This window comes from Candoia aspera, chromosome 16 (genome assembly GCF_035149785.1).
Source record: "Candoia aspera isolate rCanAsp1 chromosome 16, rCanAsp1.hap2, whole genome shotgun sequence".
Taxonomy (NCBI): Eukaryota; Metazoa; Chordata; class Lepidosauria; order Squamata; family Boidae; genus Candoia; species Candoia aspera.
In genome coordinates this window covers 5,456,359-5,480,312 of record NC_086168.1, presented here as the reverse complement: position 1 = coordinate 5,480,312, position 23,954 = coordinate 5,456,359, and the positions used below count along the sequence as shown (strand labels likewise).

At 48.6% G+C, this 23,954-nt stretch overlaps 1 protein-coding gene across 1 annotated transcript in view; it reads left to right on the top strand.

Annotated features, from left to right (window-relative positions):
• RALGDS (ral guanine nucleotide dissociation stimulator) overlaps nucleotides 1–23,417 on the top strand; it is a 52,621-nt gene extending 29,204 nt beyond the window's left edge. Inside the window, exons 2-18 of the mRNA XM_063316547.1 lie at nucleotides 1,965–2,075; nucleotides 5,350–5,543; nucleotides 6,736–6,810; nucleotides 7,023–7,216; nucleotides 8,035–8,153; nucleotides 8,260–8,475; nucleotides 9,380–9,483; nucleotides 11,266–11,350; nucleotides 13,865–13,942; nucleotides 14,612–14,698; nucleotides 15,520–15,552; nucleotides 15,786–15,907; nucleotides 17,074–17,169; nucleotides 17,448–17,703; nucleotides 18,432–18,677; nucleotides 19,702–19,816; nucleotides 20,747–23,417. Coding sequence (XP_063172617.1) covers nucleotides 1,965–2,075; nucleotides 5,350–5,543; nucleotides 6,736–6,810; nucleotides 7,023–7,216; nucleotides 8,035–8,153; nucleotides 8,260–8,475; nucleotides 9,380–9,483; nucleotides 11,266–11,350; nucleotides 13,865–13,942; nucleotides 14,612–14,698; nucleotides 15,520–15,552; nucleotides 15,786–15,907; nucleotides 17,074–17,169; nucleotides 17,448–17,703; nucleotides 18,432–18,677; nucleotides 19,702–19,816; nucleotides 20,747–20,922 — 2,307 coding nt within the window. The 3' untranslated portion in view covers nucleotides 20,923–23,417. The remainder of the gene's footprint in view (nucleotides 1–1,964; nucleotides 2,076–5,349; nucleotides 5,544–6,735; nucleotides 6,811–7,022; nucleotides 7,217–8,034; nucleotides 8,154–8,259; nucleotides 8,476–9,379; nucleotides 9,484–11,265; nucleotides 11,351–13,864; nucleotides 13,943–14,611; nucleotides 14,699–15,519; nucleotides 15,553–15,785; nucleotides 15,908–17,073; nucleotides 17,170–17,447; nucleotides 17,704–18,431; nucleotides 18,678–19,701; nucleotides 19,817–20,746) is intronic.
• The last annotated feature ends 537 nt before the right edge of the window (nucleotides 23,418–23,954 follow it).

The window sequence follows — 23,954 nt, the reverse complement described above, 5'->3', positions numbered from 1 at the left end:
TTCCAGATTTTCTTAAAAAATAAATAAATCACAAGATCTCCTAGTGGTCTCCCCTCCAAGTAACAAACCACGAGATCTCCTAGTGGTCTCCCATCCAAGTAATAATCAGGTTGACCCTGCTCAGTTTATGAGCCCAAAGTTAGGAACATGTTGCCCTTTAGCTGAGCACCAAACTTAAAACCCTTCCACATACCCAGACATGCCCACGACAATTTCAGAAATCATAGTGCGGGCCCGTAAGAGCGTGCCTGTATTGCATTTCTTTAATCCGTTGCTGTGGGGTACATCCCAAAAATAAACATCCTTCATTTGCGATCACTTGCACAGTGGAAGGGGAAAAGCTTCTGGGCCAGTTTGGTCATCTGAGGCTTTCCAGGGCATTGCTCAACTCAATTTAAAAATTTTCCCACTTTCTTTCATAGCCATGGGGACGAGGCAAGGCTAGAAGGAAGGACAGTACAGAATCGTGCACATGTTATAACTTAGGGTTATCTTTTCCTGCGCTCGAGGTGGCATGCGTTGGAATGCGATCTCTGAATGAAGGTTTAGTTCAACGCAGGTTTAGAAAACAGGATTTGTTCTGCTGCACGGCCTCAGACTTTTAATCATCGGAAAGGAATTTCAGCAGCTTTCAGGCAGGACTTAGTATGTCAAACCAGCCCTTTGGTAGGTTTAAACGGTACTTTTACGCAGTATTTTCAAGCGTTCCAACGTAGGACACTACCGTAATCCAGAAGCTGGTCCTGTGAACGTGGGCAGCGGGAGGGCAAAGAATTTGAGATGTTGGCTTTTGGTTTTGATGTAAGGAATGCGGAAGGATTGCGTTCCCGTGAAAAGCACAGGCGGATTTAGTTCAGGCACGTGAAAAGCTCTTGGAAGGTTTCTGGGCAGTAAAGCAAAATACTGGTTTTTTTCTCTGTTGGTCACCCCCCCCCCCCTTCCATATTGGAAGAGAGAAAGTGTCTCAACATTGCTTTATCCTGGTAACCTAGGATAAAGAGACAAATTTTGGGGAACTTGGGGTCCAGAAGTTTGTCTAAGTCTGTGATTTGAGGGCACGTTTGAGATTATCTTCCCCTCCCCTCTTCAAACGAAGGCTGTCAGACCTCCGAAGGCGGGGGTCTGACCTGGGTTAGATCAACAAGTGAGTAAAAAACATCCCGTGATGCTTGCAGCTGGTTCGTTCTCAGTTCTTTCTCCTTTGTTGCCACGCTGCTGGCTCTTTTTCTGTTACTTGCCTCCCTTTTTGGCGTGACATGGCACAGGCGAGTCACGCTCAGAGGCATCCATCCAAGCTCGGCCACACCCGTTCAGCTTCCCTGCCTCTGGCAGCCCCACCTTTCTCCGCTGGGCTGTAAACAGTGGCGTACAACAACCCTCCGAGGTTGAATTTAACCTAAATCCAATTTAATGTAACCTAAGTTTGATTTAACGTAACCTCAACCTATTTGAGGACGATGGGAACGGCGGTCCCATCCCATCTGGATGGCACCAGCTCCGGAAGATGCTGGATTACAGCACCGGATAAGCAGCTAACCCTGTCTAGAAAGTATTTTAGGATCAGATGGGCTTCTCCACTTACTTGGGACTACAGTTCCCATCATCCTCCCCCACAGCAACAGTAGGGTGTGCAGGCTGCCCGCCCCCCAGCAATGTCACTGATGGCAGGTCCTCCACGTGTGAGTTTCTAAAGGGCCAATTAAACCCAGAGCTGAGTTTCGATGGCTTGATAAGCAGAGTGCCCCTATTGAGGAAGAAGGGAGAGATGTGGTAGATGCTTGGAAGAGGGGGGGGGAAAAACCACATTTGCACAATTTCAGAAACCACCAGAGGAAAAGACTCTCCTCTGAGTTTTTATTGCTTTCACTCCAGGTTCGGGTTGGAATATTTTTGCGGTTTGGGGTGCACCATGTTAGTCAAAACTGTCCAAATGGTTTGAAACTTTTCTCTGATTCTTATTCCAGAGTTCCACCCAGGAGATCGGAGAAGAGGTTGAAAATGGCGTAATCTACAGCATTTCTCTTCGGAAAGTTCAGCTTCATCACACAGCCAACAAAGGCCAGCGATGGCTGGGGGTAAGCGTGGGCCAGTTCAGCGTTCTTCCATCCTCGCTCTTCCTTATCTATCATTTGGGCGTTTGAGAACAGCAGCCTGCCTACCTTGCAGGGCTGTGGAAAGAGACAGGGGGGGTGGATGGAACACTTCTATAGACACAAAAGGTAGTTATGCCCGGTTCTGTGATTATTCCGTGGATTTCCACAAGCCTGTCATTGTACATATTGGGTGGAAGTGAAGCTTTTAAGCAAATAATAATAATACAGGTAGTCCTCGTTTCACGACTGCCTCGTTTAACGACCATCTGCAGTTACAACTGTGATGATAAAGTAACTTTGCCACCAATCCTCAAACTGACGAACTTCATAGGTCTGTAAAGCAAAGGAAAGCTGAAGTCAGATCATAAGCACTGTCACGGTTTCACTTAGCAGCCACTTCACTTAATGACCAAGTTGCCAGTCCCCATTTTAGTCACTAAACAAGGACTACCTCTACTAATATTACCACTTCGGCTAATTACAAAATTAAACTTGTATACCAGGGAGCCCTGATTCCCTGCATGTGTGTAGAATGAAAAATCCCTCTGTATGCCTCCTGTCTGCCCCAAGATTATTCCAAGCCTCTCTGATGTTTACATCAACTCCAACAGCCCTGCGAAGTAGGCCGGTTTGGGAATCAGCTTTCTTATGATGCAGAGGGAAAGGCAGAAAGTGCGTTTGATTGCTTGACCCCAGCATTTCCCCCACCCCGCTTGAGTTGATTGGCGAGCGCCGTCTCTTAGCCAAAGGAGGGAGGCCGCTTCTGAAAATCCCATTAAGCCGAAGCATGCCAAAGGGAATTGGATTCCTTGGATTCTCAAGCTTCTTGCTTGGAGCTGGGACTTGAGACCTGGGAGGGGGAAGATCCAAGAGATATTTTCTCCTTTCCTGCAACTTTCTAAACTCGAGAAAACCTCATCTTGGAAGGAGCCCAAAGGGGCATGTTGGGCTGGGTGCGACTCACACTCCAGAGGTCTTTTGTGCCCCGAGTCTTTTGGTGTCTTTCCACTCCGAACGGGGAAATCGGCCCATTCCAATCCTTGCGTCCCCTTAGCATGAGTGTTAATCACGGTTTTTAAACAAGGAGGCCATCTCCAAGAGATTGGGGGAAGCAGATAGGTCTCCATTTTCACTTCTGCACCCAGCAGCAGCTGACTCTGGGCTCCATCCCCCCAAAAGCCTCATGGGGTCTTGCAACACTGTTACTGTGCCTGATTTTATTCTGGTTTACTCATTCTGGAAAGGGGCCCTCAACAAACAAGGATGGATTGTTGCCCCCTTGGATTTTCCCTCTCTCGCCTACGCTGTGGCCCAGCCTTGAGGACTAGGGCCTTGGGGCCTTTTTATTTAATCGCTGCTAAGCTGGACTGCAGCCTGGCCGAAAGCTGGCATGAAGACCAAGAGGGTGGTGGTGGAAAGCGGGCAGTCCAGTGCTGAAGCTTTTGCCCTGGAGAACGATAAGACCTGAGCAGCTGAGTTGGGCCTTCACCCACTGCTTTGTTAGAGAATGGACTGTGGTGTCTGTGAACCAGCAGAAAACATGTTGAATTTCTTTTTTCTTTTTTGTAAGCACAGCTGAGAAAATAAATGAGAGGCTAGTTGGCTTGAGAGTCGGAACGAAAGCATTGTTTCGGTCCTGGCACAGCCCTCGTGCCTTGTGCACTTCGGGTGGCATTTGGGCATGCTCCGTGTCCACTACAGTAGCCCTGCAGAGTAGACCAAGGTGTGCATTCTGCCCTTTCTGGGCTGGTGGAAGGATTCGGGCTGTGTTTGCGGAAAAAAACCCCCGTCCCTTCACTTCACATGTTCAGTAATGCAGGAATCATCTTGCCGTGGGTTTATTTCCGCTTCATCCTGATTCTCTCTCTCTTTCTTTTTTAAAATAATTTTTATTTTTAAAAATTGTAAGTAAAAGACAAACCTAAAGAAAAGAAAGAGAATGAAAGAAATGAAAGTCAAGATATAAATGATTATTTAAATGATATAAAAGATGATTACAACCTCATCATCCCTCCTCCCTCTTAGCTGCTCCAGAGATGCCTTCAGCCCCTTGTTTAATCCTTTTTCAGTTATTAAATCCATAAAGCATCATTTCTTCCTTCTTTTAGCAAAAAGGCCATAAAAGATTTCCAGTCTTTCAAAAAAAAAGTATCTATCGGTTTCTCCCTGACCAAACAGGTCAGTTTTTGCCATTTCTGCCAGTTCTGATTTTTTTAAAAGAATTTTTTTTATCCTGCCTTTATTATTTTTATAAATAACTCAAGGCGGGGAACACACCTCATACTCCTTCCTCTTCCTATTTTCCCCACAACAACAACCCTGTGAGGTGGGTTGGGCTGAGAGAGAGGGACTGGCCGAAAGTCACCCAGTCGTTTTCACTATCTGTTCCTCCATTGTGGAAAATTTTGGTGTTCTTCCATCAGCGTCATCCTCTTAAGCCCCCCAAAACATCTGTCACCTGTATGGAAATGATTGTCTCTGCTTCCTCCTTCAAGTCACCCATCTGCATGAATATTCACAGGCTGCTTAACATCTGGTTGTTGGAACCTTCAAGGAAAAATAGCCACTTTTTTAGAAAACTGATGTGCAGTGGAGGAAAGTTCTCTCCACAGCTCCCTCTTTTTGATTTCTGCAGGGTCCCTCTAGCCCAGGGCTATTTTTGCCCCCATAGGGACTAGAAACTTGTATTTGTTTAAATAATTGTTTAAATTATTATTTATGACATCCTAGGTTCTTGGGAAGAACTCTATGCAAATGAAGGCCAACACCAGCTAAAGAACTGGTAGCTGTGATTTCACATGGTTGTGAATAATAATAATAATAACAACAACAACAATAATATCTGCTGACTTCATTGCAGCTGGAAGTAAAATGCACGTGGTTTGCCTTTCTGAAGAAAGAGAGAAAAAATCAGTTTTAATTAAAATAGATATTTATTCTTCAACTGGATGCCAGCTGTGGTTGATAGACAGCTCCCATCATCCCCTGCTTGAGGGTTTTGGGAGGTCCATCCTCCACCACCTCTCGCTTCTGGGAGGGGGCAGAGAAGCATTTCTTAGTTGTTGAATTGGCACCGGTGGGTAAATTTGTCTTGTTTTTATTTGCATCTCTCTCCAAAGAGAGAGAGACAGAATTAGCTTTGATTTTAAGTGGTTTTGGAGCCGGGAGAGGCGCTAGAGGGTACGATGGAGTCCTCGGTCGAGGGTTGCATCTCACACCCTGCGGAACTCCCCTCCTCATGATCGTCTCTCTCCAGTTTGAGAACGAATCCGCCTTAAATCTCTACGAGACATGCAAGGTGCGGACGATCAAAGCCGGCACCCTGGAGAAGCTGGTGGAGTACCTGGTCTCGGCATTCAAAGGCAATGACTCCACGTACGTCACCATCTTCCTGTGCACCTACCGAGCGTTCGCCACGACCAAGCAGGTCCTGGACCTCCTCCTCAACCGGTAATCCTTTTCCCTTCGCATGGGAGGGAGGGAGGGAGGGAGGCGGGACCTGTTTTTTTCACGTCTGAGCAATTGCGATGGGGAGCAATAACAGGAGATGGGTCCCCTCTCTTGTGGGCCGCACGTGGCCTGCCTGAAGTGGTTGGTGTTCTTCGTGGCTTCATCTACAAGGGAAATGCAATTTGCCTCCATCCATCACCAAGCCACCTTTCCTTCCTCCTTCCTTCCTTCCCTCCTTCCCCCTCTCTCCTTTTCTTCCTCTCCCTTTTCTTTCTTTCTTTCTTTCTTTCTTTCTTTCTTTCTTTCTTTCTTTCTTTCTTTCTTTCTTTCTCCCCCTCTCTCTCTCTCTCTCCTCCCTCCTTTCCTTTTTTCTTTCTTTTTTCTTCCTTCCTTTCTCTCTCTCCTTCCTTTTTCTCTCTTTTTCTTTCTCTCTCTTTCTTTTTCCTTCCTTCCTCCTTCCTTCCTTCCCTCCTTCCCCCTCTCTCCTTTTCTTCCTCTCCCTTTTCTTTCTTTCTTTCTTTCTTTCTTTCTTTCTTTCTTTCTTTCTTCCTCTCTCTCTCTCTCTCCTCCCTCCTTCCCTTTTTTCTTTCTTTTTTCTTCCTTCCTTTTTCTCTTTTTCCTTCTTTTTTCCTCTTTTTTCTTTCTTTTTTCTTCCTTCCTTTCTCTCTTTCCTCTCTTTTTTCTTTCTTTTTTCTTCCTTCCTTTCTCTCTTTCCTTCCTTTTTCTCTCTTTTTCTTTCTCTCTTTCTTTTTCCTTCCATCCTTCCTTCCTTCCTTCCTTCCCCTCTCTCAACCCACCCAGCTTCCTCTCTATCTACCCATCTGCCCATCCATCCTTCCATGAAATGTATATAAACTTAGAAACTTCAGAAACATGTTGGAATTGTTCTGTTTAATGAACTGACATCCTGCAAAGGGAGCTGATTCGTTAGCCTGAAACAGTTTATTCTCAAACTTGTGGGAGTGGTTCCTGCTTTGGGTTCTGGGCCCCCAAACGTTTGCTTACTCTTGATGTCAGATGTTAACTCCTTGAACGATCTGGGTCGGTCCCCACCTTTCAACCAAAGCTTATCTCCCTGGGTTGAATGTATAAAGTATCAGGAAACTTCGCTTGGCTAACAAATAGCTACTGTACTGTAAAAAGGAAAAAAAAAAGTTTTGCACACACATAATTTTCTCCCTTTTCTTGTGAGGTATGGGAAGTTCACCCTGCAAGCCAACGGGGACCATCCCAGGCACGCGGTGGATGAGAGGCTGGAGTTGAAAAAGTAAGCGCCCGTTTGCACTGTCCCTCTTTCAGGTTTCTAGCCAGCAGGACATTTTGTCCAGGGGAAGATTGTGTGACCCCAACCAGTAGGAAACCACAGCTGTAAATGGACCTATTAGCTTTTCAGGATCATCCCGTGGGCTCTGACTCTGAACGTTGCTGCAAAGAGGTGTCCCACGTTTTCCCTTCTTAGTCTCCCCTCTTGGTCCTCAGCACCATCTCTTCCATCCTGGGGGCCTGGCTGGATCAATATTCCGAAGATTTCCGCAAGCCGCCCGACTACGCCTGCCTGAAGCAGCTGATCATTTACGTCCGGCTTAATCTCCCCGGCTCGGATCTGGAGCGGCGAGCACGCATACTCTTCACCCAGTTCCAGCAACAGGAGCGTGCTGAGGTGGAAGTGGAAGGTGAGCGGAGGGCTGCTGTGCCCCTTGGGTGCCCCAGGTTGGCACTGCGGTTCTTGGCTTGGAGCTTTCATTGGAAAAAGGGGGGGGGCAGCCATCATGCCCTGTTTCTTTTCCCCTCCCCTGAAAGAGAGGTTGACAGCTAGCCTGTTGCAATGGGTAGCTCTTTAAACCTGGAGGGGAGAGATGGATAGAAACTCAGCGTTCGAAAAGTAATTTTGGCCACGAGGCCAGCCACTTCAGAAGAGTAGGAATCCAAATTAAAACATCCTGATGGATGGATGACCTCCATTTGAACACATCTAACAGAGTAGAACCAACGTAGTCCTTGTTTAGTGACTGTTCGCTCTTACGATGGGGATGACAAAGTAACTTTGCAACCTGTCCTCGCATTGATGACCTTCGCAGGTCTGTGAAGCAAAGGAAAGCTGAAGTCAGATTGTAAGCACCGTTGCGGTTTCACTTAGCAGCCACTTCACTTAACGTCCGAGTTGCCGGTCCCAAGGGAAAAGGCAGGGGTCAGACCTCTGCTAAACCTTGTTGTGGCTGTGTTCATACAACCCCTCACTTGTCCAGTGGCTGCATTGTTACAGTATCCTAAACTTGGTCAGCATTGTTAGAATATCCTAAACTTGGTTAGCAAAGGTTAGGATATTGTTATGCTAGCTGTAGTTTCCCTGCAGCTTTGTGGGCTGGACGAACCCAGCCTGTTCACTTTGCTGTCTCCTGCGCATGAACCCAGGACATGAGTTTGTTGCAAAACCAAGTTAAGGGGGTTGTGTGAACAGGAGCCACTTAATCCTTGCCTTCATCCCTTCCAGCCGTGGATCATCCCAGTTGCACTCAGTTAGAGGAAGAAAATGGACTGAGTGAAGGCAAATTGGATTTCCTTTCCTTTTCTCCGGAGATGGCAGCTGAGCAGTTCACCCTGATGGATGCTGTAAGTCCCATCCTCCTGGCGAGGCCCACTGCCCTTAGCGATCCTCACCTTCCGTCGGTCTCGAGCCCGTCTCCCCTGGGCTGATCCGTGGCCCTTTCCAATGCAGGAACTCTTTAAGAAAGTGGTGCCTTATCACTGCCTCGGTTGCATCTGGTCCCAGCGGGACAAGAAAGGGAAGGAGCACTTGGCCCCCAGTATCCGGGCCACCGTCTCCCAGTTTAACAGCGTCACCAACTGCGCCATCGCCACGTGTCTCGGGGACAGGACGCTGAAGCCACAGCAGAGAGCCAAAGTGATCGAGCGGTGGATTGAAGTAGCCCGGGTACGTGAATCATCTGATTGTCTTACCCTTTCCCATTAAATCTCTCTCTCTCTCTCTTAGTGCAGTTTAAGAAAATGTGAAGTCAAAGCGAATGCAGTCTTTAGCATTTTGTTATTTTCTTGCATACGAGTCAAAGAAAGACTGGCCAGGATTGCATCTCTGGTTCAACATGCTCTGGAAACCAGGCTATTGTCTTAGCCAATTGCAGGAACACATGCCTTGTTTATTTGAATGCAGTATTTTATGCCACCGTTATATTTTAAAACTCCTTTGTGAAGATAGATAGCTTATTTATTTATTTTTAAAATTTCTATCACCGCCCATCTCTCCCGAAAAAGGGACTCTGGGCGGAGAGTCCATCTTCCCTTCAAGGAAGCATGCCAAGCCCTTTCCCACAACAACAGCCCTACAGGGTTGGTTGGGCTGTGAGAGCGTGACCGGCCCTTGTGAGTTTTGAAGACTTGAAGCCGAGGGTTCCTGATCCTAAAGTTCAACCCCTGAGCCCCTGCGCCAGCTGTTGCGTTCTGTAAACTGGGCTTTAAGGCTTAGCATTAATCTTACTTAAAACCAGCCCTTAGTTTCAAATGGTGGCAGTTTGAGAGAGACCACCACCACCCTCTGTCTGCAGTTTCACACACCTCCTTCGTTACGACCTCCGTCCTTTTCCAGTTCCTCGGTTCTTGCTCATCGCTGTTGGTCATGCAAAGTTAAAAGATACTTTCAAGATCTTGCTTGCCATTCCGTTTGTAATGCCTGCCTGCAAATTGGGGGTGCGTAATGGGATAGGGCCTGCAGCAGGTTCACTTGAGCGAAATACGAGGACTCGAAAAAGGCTTGGATGTCCCTGTGCGGGTGACAGAGAGATCTTAGCGGCTGCTGACACCCATCCTGTTCTCCTCTGCAGGAATGTCGCATCCTCAAGAATTTCTCTTCCCTCCGAGCCATTCTCTCTGCCCTCCAGTGCAACGCGGTTCACAGGTTGAAAAGGACCTGGGACGAGGTGTCACGGTGAGTGAGAGGAGGAAAGGGGAGGGCGGGCGCTCTGCATCCCGGAGTGGTTTAACGTCAAAGTTTTCAGCGTGGCTGAGTCAGCAAGAAAATCCTCCTGAGGCTTCCCTGTGGCCATCTCCATTTAAGAAAAAAAGTAAAAATAAAATTGCATTGAATAGTAGAAAATGTAAATTGCATTTAGCTTCCCCGAAAACTTCATTTCTATCCTCTGCGTGCTCATTTGGCAGCCAAGATTAATGCCACTTGCATTGGATTTATTTTTGGCCCAAAGCTGCTTGCTCAGAGTTAGCCTGCCTACTTTTTTCTCTGTGGCTCCTGGCGAAATGCTGGACGATATTGTATTTTATTTTAATTTCCTGCCTTTATTATTTTTATAAATAACTCAAGGCAGCAAACATACCAAATATTCCTTCCTCCTATTTTCCCCTCAACAACAACCCTGTGAGGTGAGTTGGGCTGTTGGAGTCAAGCAAGTCGGATACTGTGATCCAAATTGAGGGTGATAAGGGGAAAAGAAGGCTGGAAGGAACATGATGATAGTAATGCAGAAGAGAAAAGTGCTAAATGGGGCAACGAGAGAGAAAAAAATCAAATGGGAGGAGTTCATAAAAAAAAGAATACAGGTAGTCCTCGACTTACAACCATTTGTTTAGTGATTCAAAGTTACAACAGTGCTGAAAAAAATGACTTACGACCGGTCCTCGCACTTGGCAACTGTCATGTTTTTACGATGGTTGCAGCATCTCAGGGTCACGTGATCACCATTTGCAACCTTCCCTGCCAGCTTATGACAAGCAGAGTCAATGGGGGAAACTGGATTCACTTAATGACTGCAGCAAAAAAGGTGGTAAAATTGGGTACGACTCACTTAATGACTGCCTCGCTTAGCAACAGAAGTTTTGATCCCAATTGTCATAAGTTGAGGCCTGCCTGGCTGAACTCTGCATTGCCCATGTTGCCGTGCACCAAGCAACCAGCTTATAATATTATGGAGCAAACAGATTCTTGCCAATAGAGAAAAACAGAAAAAGTCAGTATCTGTTATTTGGAAATGGAGGAAAAAATGAGACAAGGGGCTCTGCTTTTCTTTCTTCTGACCTTAAACTCAGCTCCTGAAAAATGCTTGGAGAAATGGGAGGGCCATTGCTCTGTCTGTGAAAAGGGCAGGGAACAATGAGTTGTGCGCATTTTAAGAATCTTTTGCAGTGTTTTAAGTACCCTAAAGGACTAAATCCCTTCCTTAGTTGACTTTCACTTACAGGGAAATGTTTTTAAAACAAAGTGAATCTGTTTAAAGTGGGAAGCCGGCAAGCAGACACTTTTGCCAAACAAAAGCCTTTTCCGGAGACAACGTTTCGAAATGTTTCGGTGGGCTGAATATTGAAACATTTAATTGCAAAGGGAGATCAGCAAAGTTGTTGTTTTTTTTAAAGCTTGCATTCGCGTCACTTTTTGCAACTTGGCGTCCTCTGCATCTTCAGCTGCAATTCTTCTTTTCCTAACTGCATGCAGAGAATGTCGGGTGTTACAACTGCATATTTGCAGAAGTTGTTTTTTTTCTTTTTCTTTTTTACAAGAACCCGCTGTTCCTGCGCTTTGTTACTGCTCCTTAATTTTGTTTTAGCTCAGGATTGATGATTTCTGACTGGGGTGGGTTCTAGCCACTGGAAGTTCCCTGTGCCAGTCAGGTCTCAGTGCAGCAAGCAGATCTGTGTACGGAAAAGAGAGACAGCTGGATTTAATAAGGATGTGTCCCTTTTTGTGTTCCTTTGTCGACAGCGAGAGCTGCCGCATGTTCCATGAATTATCCGGAATCTTCTCGGATGAGAACAACCACTCCCTCAGTCGGGAGCTGCTCATTAAGGTGAGATCCCCGGCAGGGTGCCTCGGCTGGCATCGCTGCCCTTCGGAAAGCGGGGAAAACGTGCTCTGCTCGGCACCACTTGGCTGGAGGCTGTGACGTCAGGAAGGTGCTGGGGAGGGCCCATGATAAGCCGCAGAACCTCCTCCTCCTCCCCCTTCAATGCCTGTCTTCGCTCATCGGTCATTTTGGGGACCGATTTCGCCTCCTCTGTTGCCTGTTGCAGTCCCTCCCCTTGGGGACGTTTCCCTGGAGACTCTGATTCTGTTGGAAAGGACCCTAGAGCTGGGCTTTCCCCCGGGCCTTGAGGTAGGCTGGGGCAGGTCCCGTCAGTTATGGTCTTCCTTCCTTTTTTCTTTCTCATTCACTCCCAGAATTTCTTTCTTTTTTTCTGTCTTTCTCATTCCTTCCTTCCCTGCCTTCCTCCCTGCCTCCCTCCTTCTCTCATTCACTCTCAGTATTTCTGCCTGCCTGCCCTCCCTCCCTCCCTCCCATTCACTCTTGGAATTTCTTTGTTTTCCTCCCTCCCTCCTTCCTTTTCTCTCATTCCCTCTTGGAATTTCTCTCTCTCTCTCTCCCTTCCCTCCCTCCCTCCCTCCCTGTCTCTCCCATTCATTCTCAGCCTGCCAGCCTGCCTGCCTGCCTGCCTGCCTGCCTGCCTTCCTTCCTTCCTTCCTTCCTTCCTTCCTTCCTTCCTTCCTTCCTTCCTTCCTTCCTCCTTCCTTCCTCCTTCCCTTCCTCCCTCCCTCTCATTCCCATCGCCTGCCTGCCTGCCTGCCTACCTTCCATGAAAGCCTGCCTGCCTGCCTGCCTGCCTGCCTGCCTGCCTGCCTGCCTGCCTGCCTGCCTGCCTGCCTGCCTGCCTTCCTTCCTTCCTTCCTTCCTTCCTTCCTTCCTTCCTTCCTTCCTTCCTTTTCTTTCTCATTCACTCCCAGAATTTCTTTCTTTTTTTCTGTCTTTCTCGTTTGTTCCTTCCCTGCCTCCCTCCTTCTCTCATTCACTCTCGGTATTTCTGCCTGCCTGCCTGCCTGCCTCCCATTCACTCTTGGAATTTCTTTGTTTTCCTCCCTCCCTCCTTCCTTTTCTCTCATTCCCTCTTGGAATTTCTCTCTCCCTCCCTCCCTCTCTCCCTCCTTCCCTCTCATTCACTCTCAGAATTCCTTCCGTCCTTCCCACCCACCCACTTCTGTGGATGCCTGTGGTTTTGTTTGTATTTTTGCATAATGCCTTTATTATCGCACACCTTCCGAAGCTGCTATAGAGTCAGGCAGCCTTATCAATCTGATAGATAAATAAGTGGCAACGCTGAAATGCGGTTTGATTGTAGAAAGCTGCAGGAAAAATGCCTGTCGGACGAGCTGGGTGGGAAGGATCGGTGACTCTTGCAGGCGAAAGAATTGCAATAAGTTAAACAGCCTTTGCATTCTTGGAGGGGGTGAAAAGGACAGCTTTTTGCAAGAAATAAAGACGTCTCTTTTCCAGGAATGCGCTGGAGCCAAGATGCCTTCTGAATATAAACATGTTCGTGACTCATCGGCATTAGTGGCCTGGGAGATGGGAGGAAACAGTTGAATAAGAATGCAGCAAATAACATTTGTGTGGGTTCACAAGGAGTGCTAAAAGCCACACTTGTTGGATTTCTGCCCATTTAAAAGTCCTGCCTCACGGGATGGGTCAGCGAAAGGAGTCGCAATTGGCCATGTCAGGCTGGGGAGGTTTGCCAGTTGCATTCTTCCTTGCTTTGAACTCTAAAGCCTTAAGTAGGTGGAAGGAGTGGCTGTTTAGAGCCGATATCTCAGTTATCTGTTTAATTTTAGAAGAGACTCCCAAACGTGGTGGGCTGAGGAATCCCCCCGGGGAGGCCGAAGATAAGGAAGTCGTGTCATCCAAGGGTTTCCCTGCTTCTTATCTCTTTCTGGAGCCCAGTCGATAAGCTGCTATGCCTTGCAAATATTTTCCCCAGCTGTCTCAGCCCGGGGAGAGGCAAACGTCCTGTTTAAATAAATCAGTTGCGTGCCACTCAGCCTGCCCCACATACAAGGAGGTGCTTGCATCAAAGCCAGGCAGCGCAGACCTCTCCCTGACCCAATCACTTTCTGCGATTAACAAAAAAAAGGGGGGGGGGATCTGGTTTTGGAGAACTGGCCCTGCTGGCTTTCTAACTTGGCAAGAAAGCTGCAAAACTCTTACTTGGCTCGGCTTGGTAGATTTTCCCCTATTTCTTTCTTTGCTGATTGCGAAATGCTTGGGCCACCTGTGCCTGTTTTCGAAATTCGATAGGCTGGCCTTCCCAGATGGGGGTGCCCTCCAGATGTGCGGACTCCGGCTCCCAGAATTCTCAGCATGCGAGGAATGCTGGGAAGTGAAGTCCGCACTCTGGAGGGTTGCCAGGCTTGGTGAAGCGGCTTCTTCTAGACTTCGGCGTCCGGTTTAATGATTTGCCTTTGAGTTTGGTGATGAGTGAAGCTTCAACTCACTTCTGGCCCTTCCTTCTCTTTCTCATCCCTGGGCATTCAGGAGGGCACCTCCAAGTTTGCCACGCTGGAGATCAACCCCAAAAGAGCTCAGAAGCGCCAGCAGCAGCAGCGAGAAATGGTGAGTGTGTGTCTGTGCAACAAAACCCAGGCTGAGGTCTGGGCTCAGCTTCCCCAGCATGGGGCCCCAGCGGTGTTGAGGGTGGCCAGAGATGCCTAGGAGTCTGGCAGGCTGCAATATCGCAGAATCTAAAGCCAAACTGGTTCCTGTGGGGGGCGTTCAGATCTCCCTGTCTTTAGGCACAGAAGCCAGCTGGGTGGCGCTGGGCAAACCTCTCTGGAAGGAGTTCCTGGTTTGGAAAACGCAGCCCAGGAAAGCACAAGGCCTTGTCCTTGAATTGGCCAGGAGTCATTTGGCAAAGCTGGGAAGTGTCTCTGGGCGTGGAACAGCGCCTGCATGCTTCTCACGGCATCCTTGGAAAAGCTGCATCTTTTCCTGGGCCTGCGCAGTGAGCCGTGCAGTGCCAGGAAAGTTATGCGTTGCTGTTAAGGAGGTGCAGCATGGATGTCTTCTGTGCAGATCTTGGAAAAGAGGTGCCTTCTTCAAGGAGGGCGAGGCGAGGGCGCGTGGGAGCCCAGGCCTGCTTCAAAGCAGCTTTTCAGCTTTGGATTCCCAAGGAAATGCTGGAGGCTGGACTGCGAGGTTCCTGAGAGCCAATCATGGTCTCCTGCAGTTTTTTCCTCCTCCTCTGCCTCCTTCAATGATCCTAACTCTGGTTTTCCATTCCAGGGTGTAATGCAAGGCACCATCCCCTACCTGGGCACCTTCCTGACCGACTTGGTGATGCTGGACACGGCCATGAAAGATTATTTAGATGTAGGTACCCCCAGTCCTATTTCTCCTTCTGCTTCTTTGTTGCAAGGAACAATGTCATTTCGGGGCTTTGCTGCTTCTGTCCTTTGACTTACAGGTAGTCCTCGCTTAACAACCATCTGTTTAGTGATGGTTCAGACTTATGACAGTGCTGGTAAAAAACCCAACTTGTGACCAGTCCTCACACTTACGACTGTTGCAGTGTCCCCGCAGTCACATGATCACGATTAGGGTGCTTGGCAACTGGTTTGTATTTTATGACCATTGCATGGTCCTGTGGTTACATGATTGCCATTTTTTACCTTCCCAGCCAGCTTCTGGCAAGCAAAATCAATGGGGAACCAAGTAATTCACTTAATGGCCATGTGGTTCACTTAACGACCGCTGCAAAAAAGGTAAAATCTGGTCAGATTCACTTAATGACTGATTTGCTTAGCAACCAAAATTCCAGTCCCTATTGTTAAATGAGGACTACCTGTATTTCCTGCCTGTTTTTTTTTTTTAATTTGATGCTGGGGGGAGGTTGTCGTTTCTTTTGTAAAACAAACACAAAACCATTTTTCGTTAGGGAAATCTGCGCTGCCCAAATTGAGGCCAAAAGAGAGCGCAGCGCCCCCTGGTGGACATACAGTTTCCTTTTGCTATACATTTCAGTGGTGTTTACATTTTATTTCCCTGGGTTTTGAAACCACTTGGCCCCTTTAAACTTTAAAAAAGCCACTTGCTTTTAAACCTTTCTCATCTCTTAGATGTTTAGAAATTAAGTAATGGGACCGAGATGGGGTGTTAAGATCTGTTTTGTTTTGTTTTTCTTTCTTTTTCAGGGAGGTCTGATCAACTTTGAGAAAAGGAGGAAGGTGAGACGTTTGTGATTGCAGCTGTTCCTGCTGCCCACACTCAAGGGCCACAACGTTCTTGAGAAAGGGGGAGGCAGGGCCTCAAGCAGTTGGGTGTGTGGGAGAAAACCCAGAAAGACAGGCTGACTGGTTAAATCCACCCGGATGTTGCTGCTGGTTTTAAAGTCATGGCTCTGGTTTTTTGAAACACACACACGAACACCCACACACCGACGTCCTCGCTGTCCCTGCAGGAGTTCGAAGTCATAGCCCAGATCAAGTTGCTTCAGTCGGCCTGTAACAATTACAGCTTCAAGAAGGACGACCGCTTCGGTGCCTGGTTTCACAGCGTGGAACGGCTCAGCGAAGCCGAGAGGTGAGTCGCCTGGTCTTCTCCGCTGCTGCAAATGAAGATTTTGCATTTCCCACCCACCCCGTTTCTTCTTCACGGGGATGAGAGAGAGTCTGCTTTAGAAATGTCTTCTGCTGAAGAGCAGGGTTGGTGAAATTCTCATGCATTTTTGTCGGCTGCTCTGGAGCTTGGTGACAAGGGGAGGGGGTGAATGTGTGTGTGTGTGTGTGTGTGTGCGCGCACGTGTGTTTGAGAGGAAAAAAAATCTGCCTTTCACATGTTATTCTCATGCCAACAGTCTGCCCTCTTCCTGGCCTCTACAGGTAGTCCTCACTTAACAACCATTCATTTAGTGATGGTTTGGACTTACGACAGTGCTGAAAAAACTGACTTACAACTGGTTCTCACACTCATGACCCTTGCAGTGTCCCTGAGGTCACATGATCACAATTTGGGCACTTGGCAACTGGTCCGTATTTATGACTGTCACAGCATCCTGTGGTCACGTGATCACCATTTTCGATCTTCCCAGCCAGCAAGCAAAATGGATGGGGAACCGCATGATTTGCTTAACAATGACATGGTTTGCTTAATGCCTGTGGTGATTCACTTAACAACCACCTCAAAAAAGGTTGTAAAATTGGGTGGGATTTGCTTAATGGCCGCTTTGCTTAGCAACCAAAATTCCGGTCCCAACTGTGGTCGTTAAGCGAGGACTGCCTGTAATTCCAGGAGACTGGGCCCCCTGGGAAGTTTGGGCAACCTTCAGAAGGTGGAAAGAGGGGTCACAAAACACAGGGTAGCTTGCGGTCATGCCCTCTGCTGCTTCTAGCAAAAAAAGTCAGCTTGAAAACACTCGAGTGACATTTGAAAGAATGAGCTAGAAATACAGAAGCTTCCTGAGAGAGTGAGGTAGAAAAACAGTGCTCCACCACCGTCCCCTTGAGGACTGGAAACCTGACTTTTTAAAAATAGAGTCGGGTTGAAGTTCAGAGGGCGGGCGATGCATCTAGATAAGCCATCCTTGCCTGAATCAGGCAGAGGAGAAGCCAAAAATGAACGGGATTTGTCATGGGGTGGTGTGGCCTGGACGTCTTTCTTCCTCTGCTGCCCCCCCAAAGCCAAGCAGAGAAAACCCTCCAGCAAAGGGGGCTAAATGCCCGCGGGGCCTCTCCCCCTTTCCCTTCCAGCTACAGCCTTTCATGTGAAATCGAACCCTTGTCAGAGTCGGCCAGCAACACGCTGAAGGCCAAGAAGAACACGGGCATCATTAAGCGGTGGAGCGAGTAAGTGGCGGGGGGGCATTGGGGCAGAGGGCCCTAAGCGCAAAATCGGTCTTACCTGCCTGGAACCCGTGGGATAAAGCCGTCGAAAAACGGGAGAGGACTTGCTTAAACTGGGCTGGCTGAGTTGGCAGCCGAGAATCCGGGAGGGATTCGGGTTGGGTGGCTCGGATCGCTCCTCTGCCCCTTTTGCTCCTCCGTCCGTGGGATAGAAGGACCCCCTCCTGCTCAAGGTTGCCAGCTCCCCCGCAGCGCTTTTCCTGACCCCGTTGCCCCTACAGCCGACAGGCCCCCAGTACCGATTCCTGTGCCAGCGGCAGCTCCCACTCCAAGTCCTTCGACCAGCTGAAGTGTGGGCCGTACCTGTGCAGCAGCGATGGGGCCGACTCGCTCAGCATCACCTCGGCCGGCTCCAGCAGCTCCGATGTGGAGGAGATCAACGTCAGCTTCATCCCTGACTCGCCCGAGGGCCAAGAGAAGAAGGTACAGGACCACGGCTTGCTGGGACCCACTCGCGCCCAGGGGGTCAGGCGGCAGGTGCGCCCCGCTTCAGGGGGGAGGCTTGGATACCGGGGGGGGGGGCTTCAGAGCTCGGGGGGGCTGAGAAGCTGGGGGGAATCAGCTGGAATCCAGAAACGTTCTTCTTGGTGCCCAGGCAGATGCGATGGGGAAGGGATGCACGGGAAAAAGGAAGATGCTGTTTTTCCCACCAAGGTTTAGAGGTGGTCCACTGCCAATCAATTTTCATTCTTGTCCTCCCGGGCATTGCGGGGTGGGTCCTGAGGTACAGGTAGTCCTTGCTTAACTACCACAATTGGGGCCAGAATTTCGGCTGCTAAGTGAAATGGTCATTAAGTGAATCCAACCTGATTTTTACGACCTTTTTTGCGGTGGACATTAAGTGAATCACCTCAGGCGTTAAGCAAACCATGTGGTCGTTAAGCGAATCACGTGGTTCCTCATTGATCTTGCTTGCCAGAAGCTGGCTGGAAAGATTGAAGGTGGCGATCACGGGACGCTGCGACAGTCATAAATGTAAAGCGGCTGCCCGGCACGGAAATCATGATCACGTGACCGTGGGGATGCTGTGGCAGTCGTAAGTGCGAGGACGGGTCGTAAGTTGCTTTTGTCAGCACCGTCACTAAACGACTGGCTGTTAAGCGAGGACGACCTGTAAGACAGCTTGAAGCCAGGACACAGGATAGACAAGACTATGCTCGTTCGTTAAATAATCATGGTTATCCTTTTTTCTCTTGCCTGCAAAGTTTTGGGAATCCACCTCACTGTCCTCCTTGGATACATCGGGCGTGGGTTCAAGTTCAAGCAGCGCTTCATCGTCATCGGTCTCCTCCACGCCGGTGACGGTGTCCCGCACGCACAAGCGCTCCGTCTCGGGCATTTCGAGCTATTCCTCACTTTCGTTACCCCTCTACAACCAGCAGATTGCTGACTGCTGTATCATCCGGGTCAGCTTGGCGGTGGACAATGGAAACATGTACAAAAGTATTCTGGTAGGTGCCCCAACTTTGCGGGATTTTGGGCTTGGCAACGCCGGAATAGTGCTCTGGCGCCAGACGGAAGTGTCCGTCCCCTGATGAGACTGCGGGGCTGTGGACGGTCCTGAGCAGTGGAACCCCTTGGAACCACAGCTGGTGGAAATCCTTGGTTCTCACGTGCTCTTCTTGCACACCCGCACACACCCAGCCTTTGCATTCCCTTTCCAAGATGGTGGTTACGATTTCCATCCTCAAATGCAGATGTTCTAGCTGGACCTTCAGTCCAGGCACAGTTAAATTTGCAGGGATTAATCTCAGGCACCGAAGAACTGGCAGCTGCTGGGAGTCGGGCGGCATGTAAATTTAATAAATAATGATCATCTTTGATGGCTTTGTTGATTGCTCTTCTCAGATGCTGGGAGTTGGGCGGCATAAAAATATAATAAATTATTATTATTATCATCATCATCATCTCTGATGACCTTGCTGATTGCTGTTCTCTAATGCAGAGGCGAGAAATGGCAGTCCAAACATACATTTGCAAGGGGACTAGTTACTCCCAGCTAACCATGTATAGGATTCCGGTTATTTAATTTAATTTGTAAGTATATATTTTTAAGGGAAGATCTGTTTCACAGAACCTGGAGTGGAAGGGACCTTGAAGATCATCTACTCTAGTTCCTTGCCCAAGGGCTGGGCACACACAGTATATTAAACTAGGTTAAAATGGGGGTGGGTAACCCGTTTGGGGGACCCCAGCCATTGTTGTGGCAGATGATGTAAGTCATAATATGACTGACTGATTTGGATATAACACACCATAGGTACGTTACCATTGTGTGTTACCAGCTGGAGATTAGCATTTTGTCTTCTCTTTTTTTCCCTAAATTCCATCTTTTTCGCTCTCAGCAGCCTCGGCTGTCACGATGGGAATTGGAACTCCAAACATCTGGAGAACATCAGCCTGCTTAGCCATGTAACTAAGGGAACTTGGCTTTGCCCCACTGCGTGTCTAAAGATGTGCTGCTTTTAAATGCAGGTTACCAGCCAGGATAAAACGCCAGTTGTGATCCGGAAGGCTATGGCCAAACACAATCTAGACGGCGATCGGCCAGAAGATTACGAGCTCATTCAGATCATCTCGGAAGAGAGAGGTATGGAAGGTGGACAGATGCCATTTGGTCTCTCAGGTTTATTTGTGCTGTTCCTTTATTGACTGCATTTGTTAACTCTCCCCGAACCGCGTAACTCTGGATGATCTGCCACAAAGAATCTATGCAGAGAGTAGCATAATGGTTAAAGACACAGAACCATCACCAAAAAGTATAAAGAAATGCCCAGGCACCAGTTATCCTGCTGGAAGAGGGAGGTTTTCACAATTGTGAAAATTCACAAAATTGCGAATTTTCCTAAATGCAAGAAGAGACGTCCCATGGGGAGTAACGTATTGCATAACACGGGGATCACCGCAAAGACCTTTTCAAAACCCTTCACCTCTTGGGCCCTGTCTCCTGGTTTTTCCCCGTCCCTCCTGTCTGTTTTAGGATTCTTTGCCCCTTGCACGTTTGCAAAATGTCTCATCTGACAAACGGTGTTTTATGCACTGGGTGGGAAGGGTTTACGCTGAAATATTTTTGTGTTTTCATGCACTCTGCCTCTACGAATGCAATTTCGTATATGCTTTTTCCGGAGGAAAATGTATTTGAAGAGTTGTCTCTTCTCCTTTCTGCCCTGCGTCCCCCACTCCTCTGTTGTCCTCCCTCCAAGAACAGAATCTGGCTTCCAGCAGGGTGCTAAACCAGAAACCTAGTTTATCAAAGCCCTTGGCTTTGTTCACGTAACATGCTCTGCCCAAAAATTGCATTGGGCTTTTGTGCGTTGTGCAGGTCACACAACGCTTGGTTTTCATACTGAACGACGGATAACCAAAATGGTTTTCAGCTAGCCCACGCCGTTGGGCAGCCTAGCCAAACTGTAACCAGAGCCTTGAAACCGATGCCTCCAGGTGGGATTGGAAATTAGAACAAGGCTCAGCTCACCCCGGGAACTGACCTTTTTTCCTTCTCTTTCTCTCCCCCTCCTAGAGCTGAAAATTCCAGACAACGCCAATGTCTTCTACGCCATGAACTCGGCAGCCAATTACGACTTCGTGCTCAAGAAGCGAGGCTTCTCCAAGGTGATCAAGATCAAGCATGGCTCCAGTTCTACTCTGCCGAGGGTGAAACAGAAAGGCCTAAAAATCGCCAAAGGCATCTTCTAACTTCGGGTGGGGGGTCTCCACCCCCCTCCAATGACTCTCCAGGTTGCATTCTTGCCCCCTGGCCATTCTGTCTTAAGCCACGCCATTGGGTGGGACGACGCGTCTGGTTTCTTGCAGCAGCCTCGGATTTTTGCCAAGAAACTTAGGAATGCTTGTGAAGATCTCAAGATGGTGGGTGGCTTCTCCTCGGCCAAGCTTCTGCAGACTCGTGAGCTTGTGGGACGTGTTGGCAGAAGCTGGTCCTTGCCTTTAAAAAGATGTGCATTGTTTCATTTCTCCGGCCCGTGGAGGATTTTTAGCTTTTTTTTTAAAACCCACCTCCCAAGGTGTAAGGACTTCTCAGCCTGTGGCTGCGTGGACTTAACCATCCACCGCTCTGCCTTATCTTCTGTTGGCCAACCAACAAGAGTGGTGCTTCTAAGCAGCAGACCGAAAGTTTTTCTCTCTCCTTCCACCGTGACGTCCAGGAGGAGGGAGGACGTGGAGTTGGATCCCATTCTCCAATCGTGCGAAGGCGACTCACCGCCTGGATTTATTCCAGGCAACCGAAATGCACTTTTGAGGTACCGGAAGGCAGAGGCTGGATCCATCCTCCTCGTTCTTCAAGGAGATTCTGGGGCGGCTTTGCCAGCTGAAGATGGACCTTTTGGTGCCCGGCCAAGTCTCCCCACTCAACTAACTTCCCAAATTTTTCTCTGGCCTTTTTGTTTTCTTTAAGAAGCACCTGCACCAAAGATCTAACAGCACTGTTTTTTCTGTAGATGGACCCTCTGCTGATGTACTGGGACAGGAGTAAACGAAGCTTAGCTTCTGTACAGACTTGCTGTAAATAAAGGATTCTGGATGGGAAGAAGAGCCGGAGAGGGGTGAACGATAGCTCTAAAACATGGGGCCACCTTCTCAATGTAGGTTCCCGACCCCGATGGACAAAAATGCCACTCTCGTGTTTTTAACGGACTTCAGACTGTGAAGTAGGTTCTGTGACTGATGCGATCGGATTTTTGTAAACAGCCCACCAACCCTCCTGAATTTACTAATTTCCCCTTCCTTAATATTTATTGCTTTGTAAATAGGCCAGTTGGATTTATACATTTTACTAACCCTGTTTGAAAAGTCCTTTCAGGCCCTTTTCTGTTTTAAATGGCAAAAGGCTTTAGGGGTGCAGGTGTGAGTGTGAATGCGGGGGGTGCAGAAACCCCGATTTTAACACAGCCTTTCTTTCAAAAGAGGTTCTTGTTCGGAGTGCAAAGTGCTGGAGTGGGGGGGGGGTCAGGCAGGGAACCCCTCTGCTTTTTTTACCCCCAAATGCATCAAGGCCTGGTGGGTTCATCCCTAGAACTGAAAAAGCAAACCACTTTTCTGCAAATGCAAATTCTAAGCCCAGAATCCAGAGCAAAAGGACAGCTGGGCGGGAGGTGTATTTTAGCAGGGATGATGGGTCCATGGGATTGCTGAGCTTTCCCCCTCCTGGTGCCTTGAATCCGCACGGCCTATCTGGAGGACGGCGGCTAGTGGAAGCAGGCGTGGGGTGTAGTTTTGAAAGGGCCTGAATTTGGATCTCAACCTTAGGATCTTGAACGGCCTGTTCCTTGGCAAGAAACGTATGGTCCGATTTGAATCTGGAGACGTGAACACCAGAGGCTCCACCGAGTAATTAAAATGGGAATGGAGTTTCCAAGCCTCCGCAAGGATTTGAGTGGACAGCATCCTCTCCTCTCCTCTAGGGCCCCAAAGAGTTCTGGAGGGGGCGCCCTGTTGCCTTTCCACTGCCCTGTTCAACAGGAAGATGCAGGGGAGTCCAGTCCGAGGCACCCCATAACGATGATGGATTTTTTTCTCTGCCTATGAAGGAAACGATAACCCTGAAGGCAGAGATAAGTCCCTTTCTCCCCTTCCTCGCCCCTTTTTCAATCTCTTTCCTCCTTAATTTTTCTAGCAGCTGCTGCTTTTATGAATTTGCGTGCTCTTAAGGAAACAACACTAACATTTCTAGCCTTGCTTTCCTTGCTAATCTGTCCTGTGAGTTGTCTAAGGGTGCTTTGCCAGCCTCCTATTCAACTGCTTGGCTGGGAGGAAGGAAGGGGTAAGTGGTCCTTTCTACCTGGAGGCTACCTTCTCTCTGTTGATCAGCCGGACTAGCACTTTCTGCCCCCAAACTAGCAAGGGTTTGCCTTCCCTTGTGCGACACGGCCAAGCCATCCCTCGGCGACCTCGAGATGCTGATCGAGGGGGGCAGGCTTTAATTCTCGCCTGTCTTTTAAATACTTCTCAGCCTTTTTTCTGCTCCCCTCCAAACTGGGGGCGGTGGCAGGAAGGCACCTCCAGCAGGCTGCACAGCGTCCTGGGGTGGGTGGGTGGATGCGTGAGCGAGTGAGCGAGCTGTATAGGCGAGGTATGTTTTGTTCTGATTTCTGTGAAGTAGCACACTAACGCTGGGTGATGTGTGTACAGAAATGTAAGTAGCCTTTTCAATTAAAAAGAAACCAGAAATGTCAGTGTCTCATCCGTGTGGCTCGCGCAGGGCCAGGAATTCCAATCCTACGTTATCTGAAAGAACGGGGTTGTGCAGAAGAAATCCCGGTTCAGCAAAGGAAGCCAAAGCTAAAGTGAATTGAGAGGCTGAACCTATTTTGGGGGACTGAACTGAGGGGAGCCGGAGTGTAATACAGTTAGATAAGGACTGGGTACCAATTTCTGCTGCTAGGGATGGCTTGGAGAAAACAGGAGCATAGATACGCCTGTTACGGAGCAAGATTTAAATTCTGTTCATCGGGGCTGCGTGGCACTTTCGATCTCACCTTAAAGCAGCTGCGTCTTTTCCTGGGAAAGACGCAGGTGCTTTAAAGGGTTGCCAAGAGTTTCCCAAGCAGCACCCAGTCTGCTCCAAAGCACCATTTCCCCCCCACTCTTTAGATCTGAAACTGCTGGACAGCCCGGCTTTCGAAACGGACGGGCAAAATTTAGCTGGGGGTCTTCCCCAACCAAACGGAGATGCTGGAACTCGGGACTTTCTGCAGGCAGAGCGAGGGGGG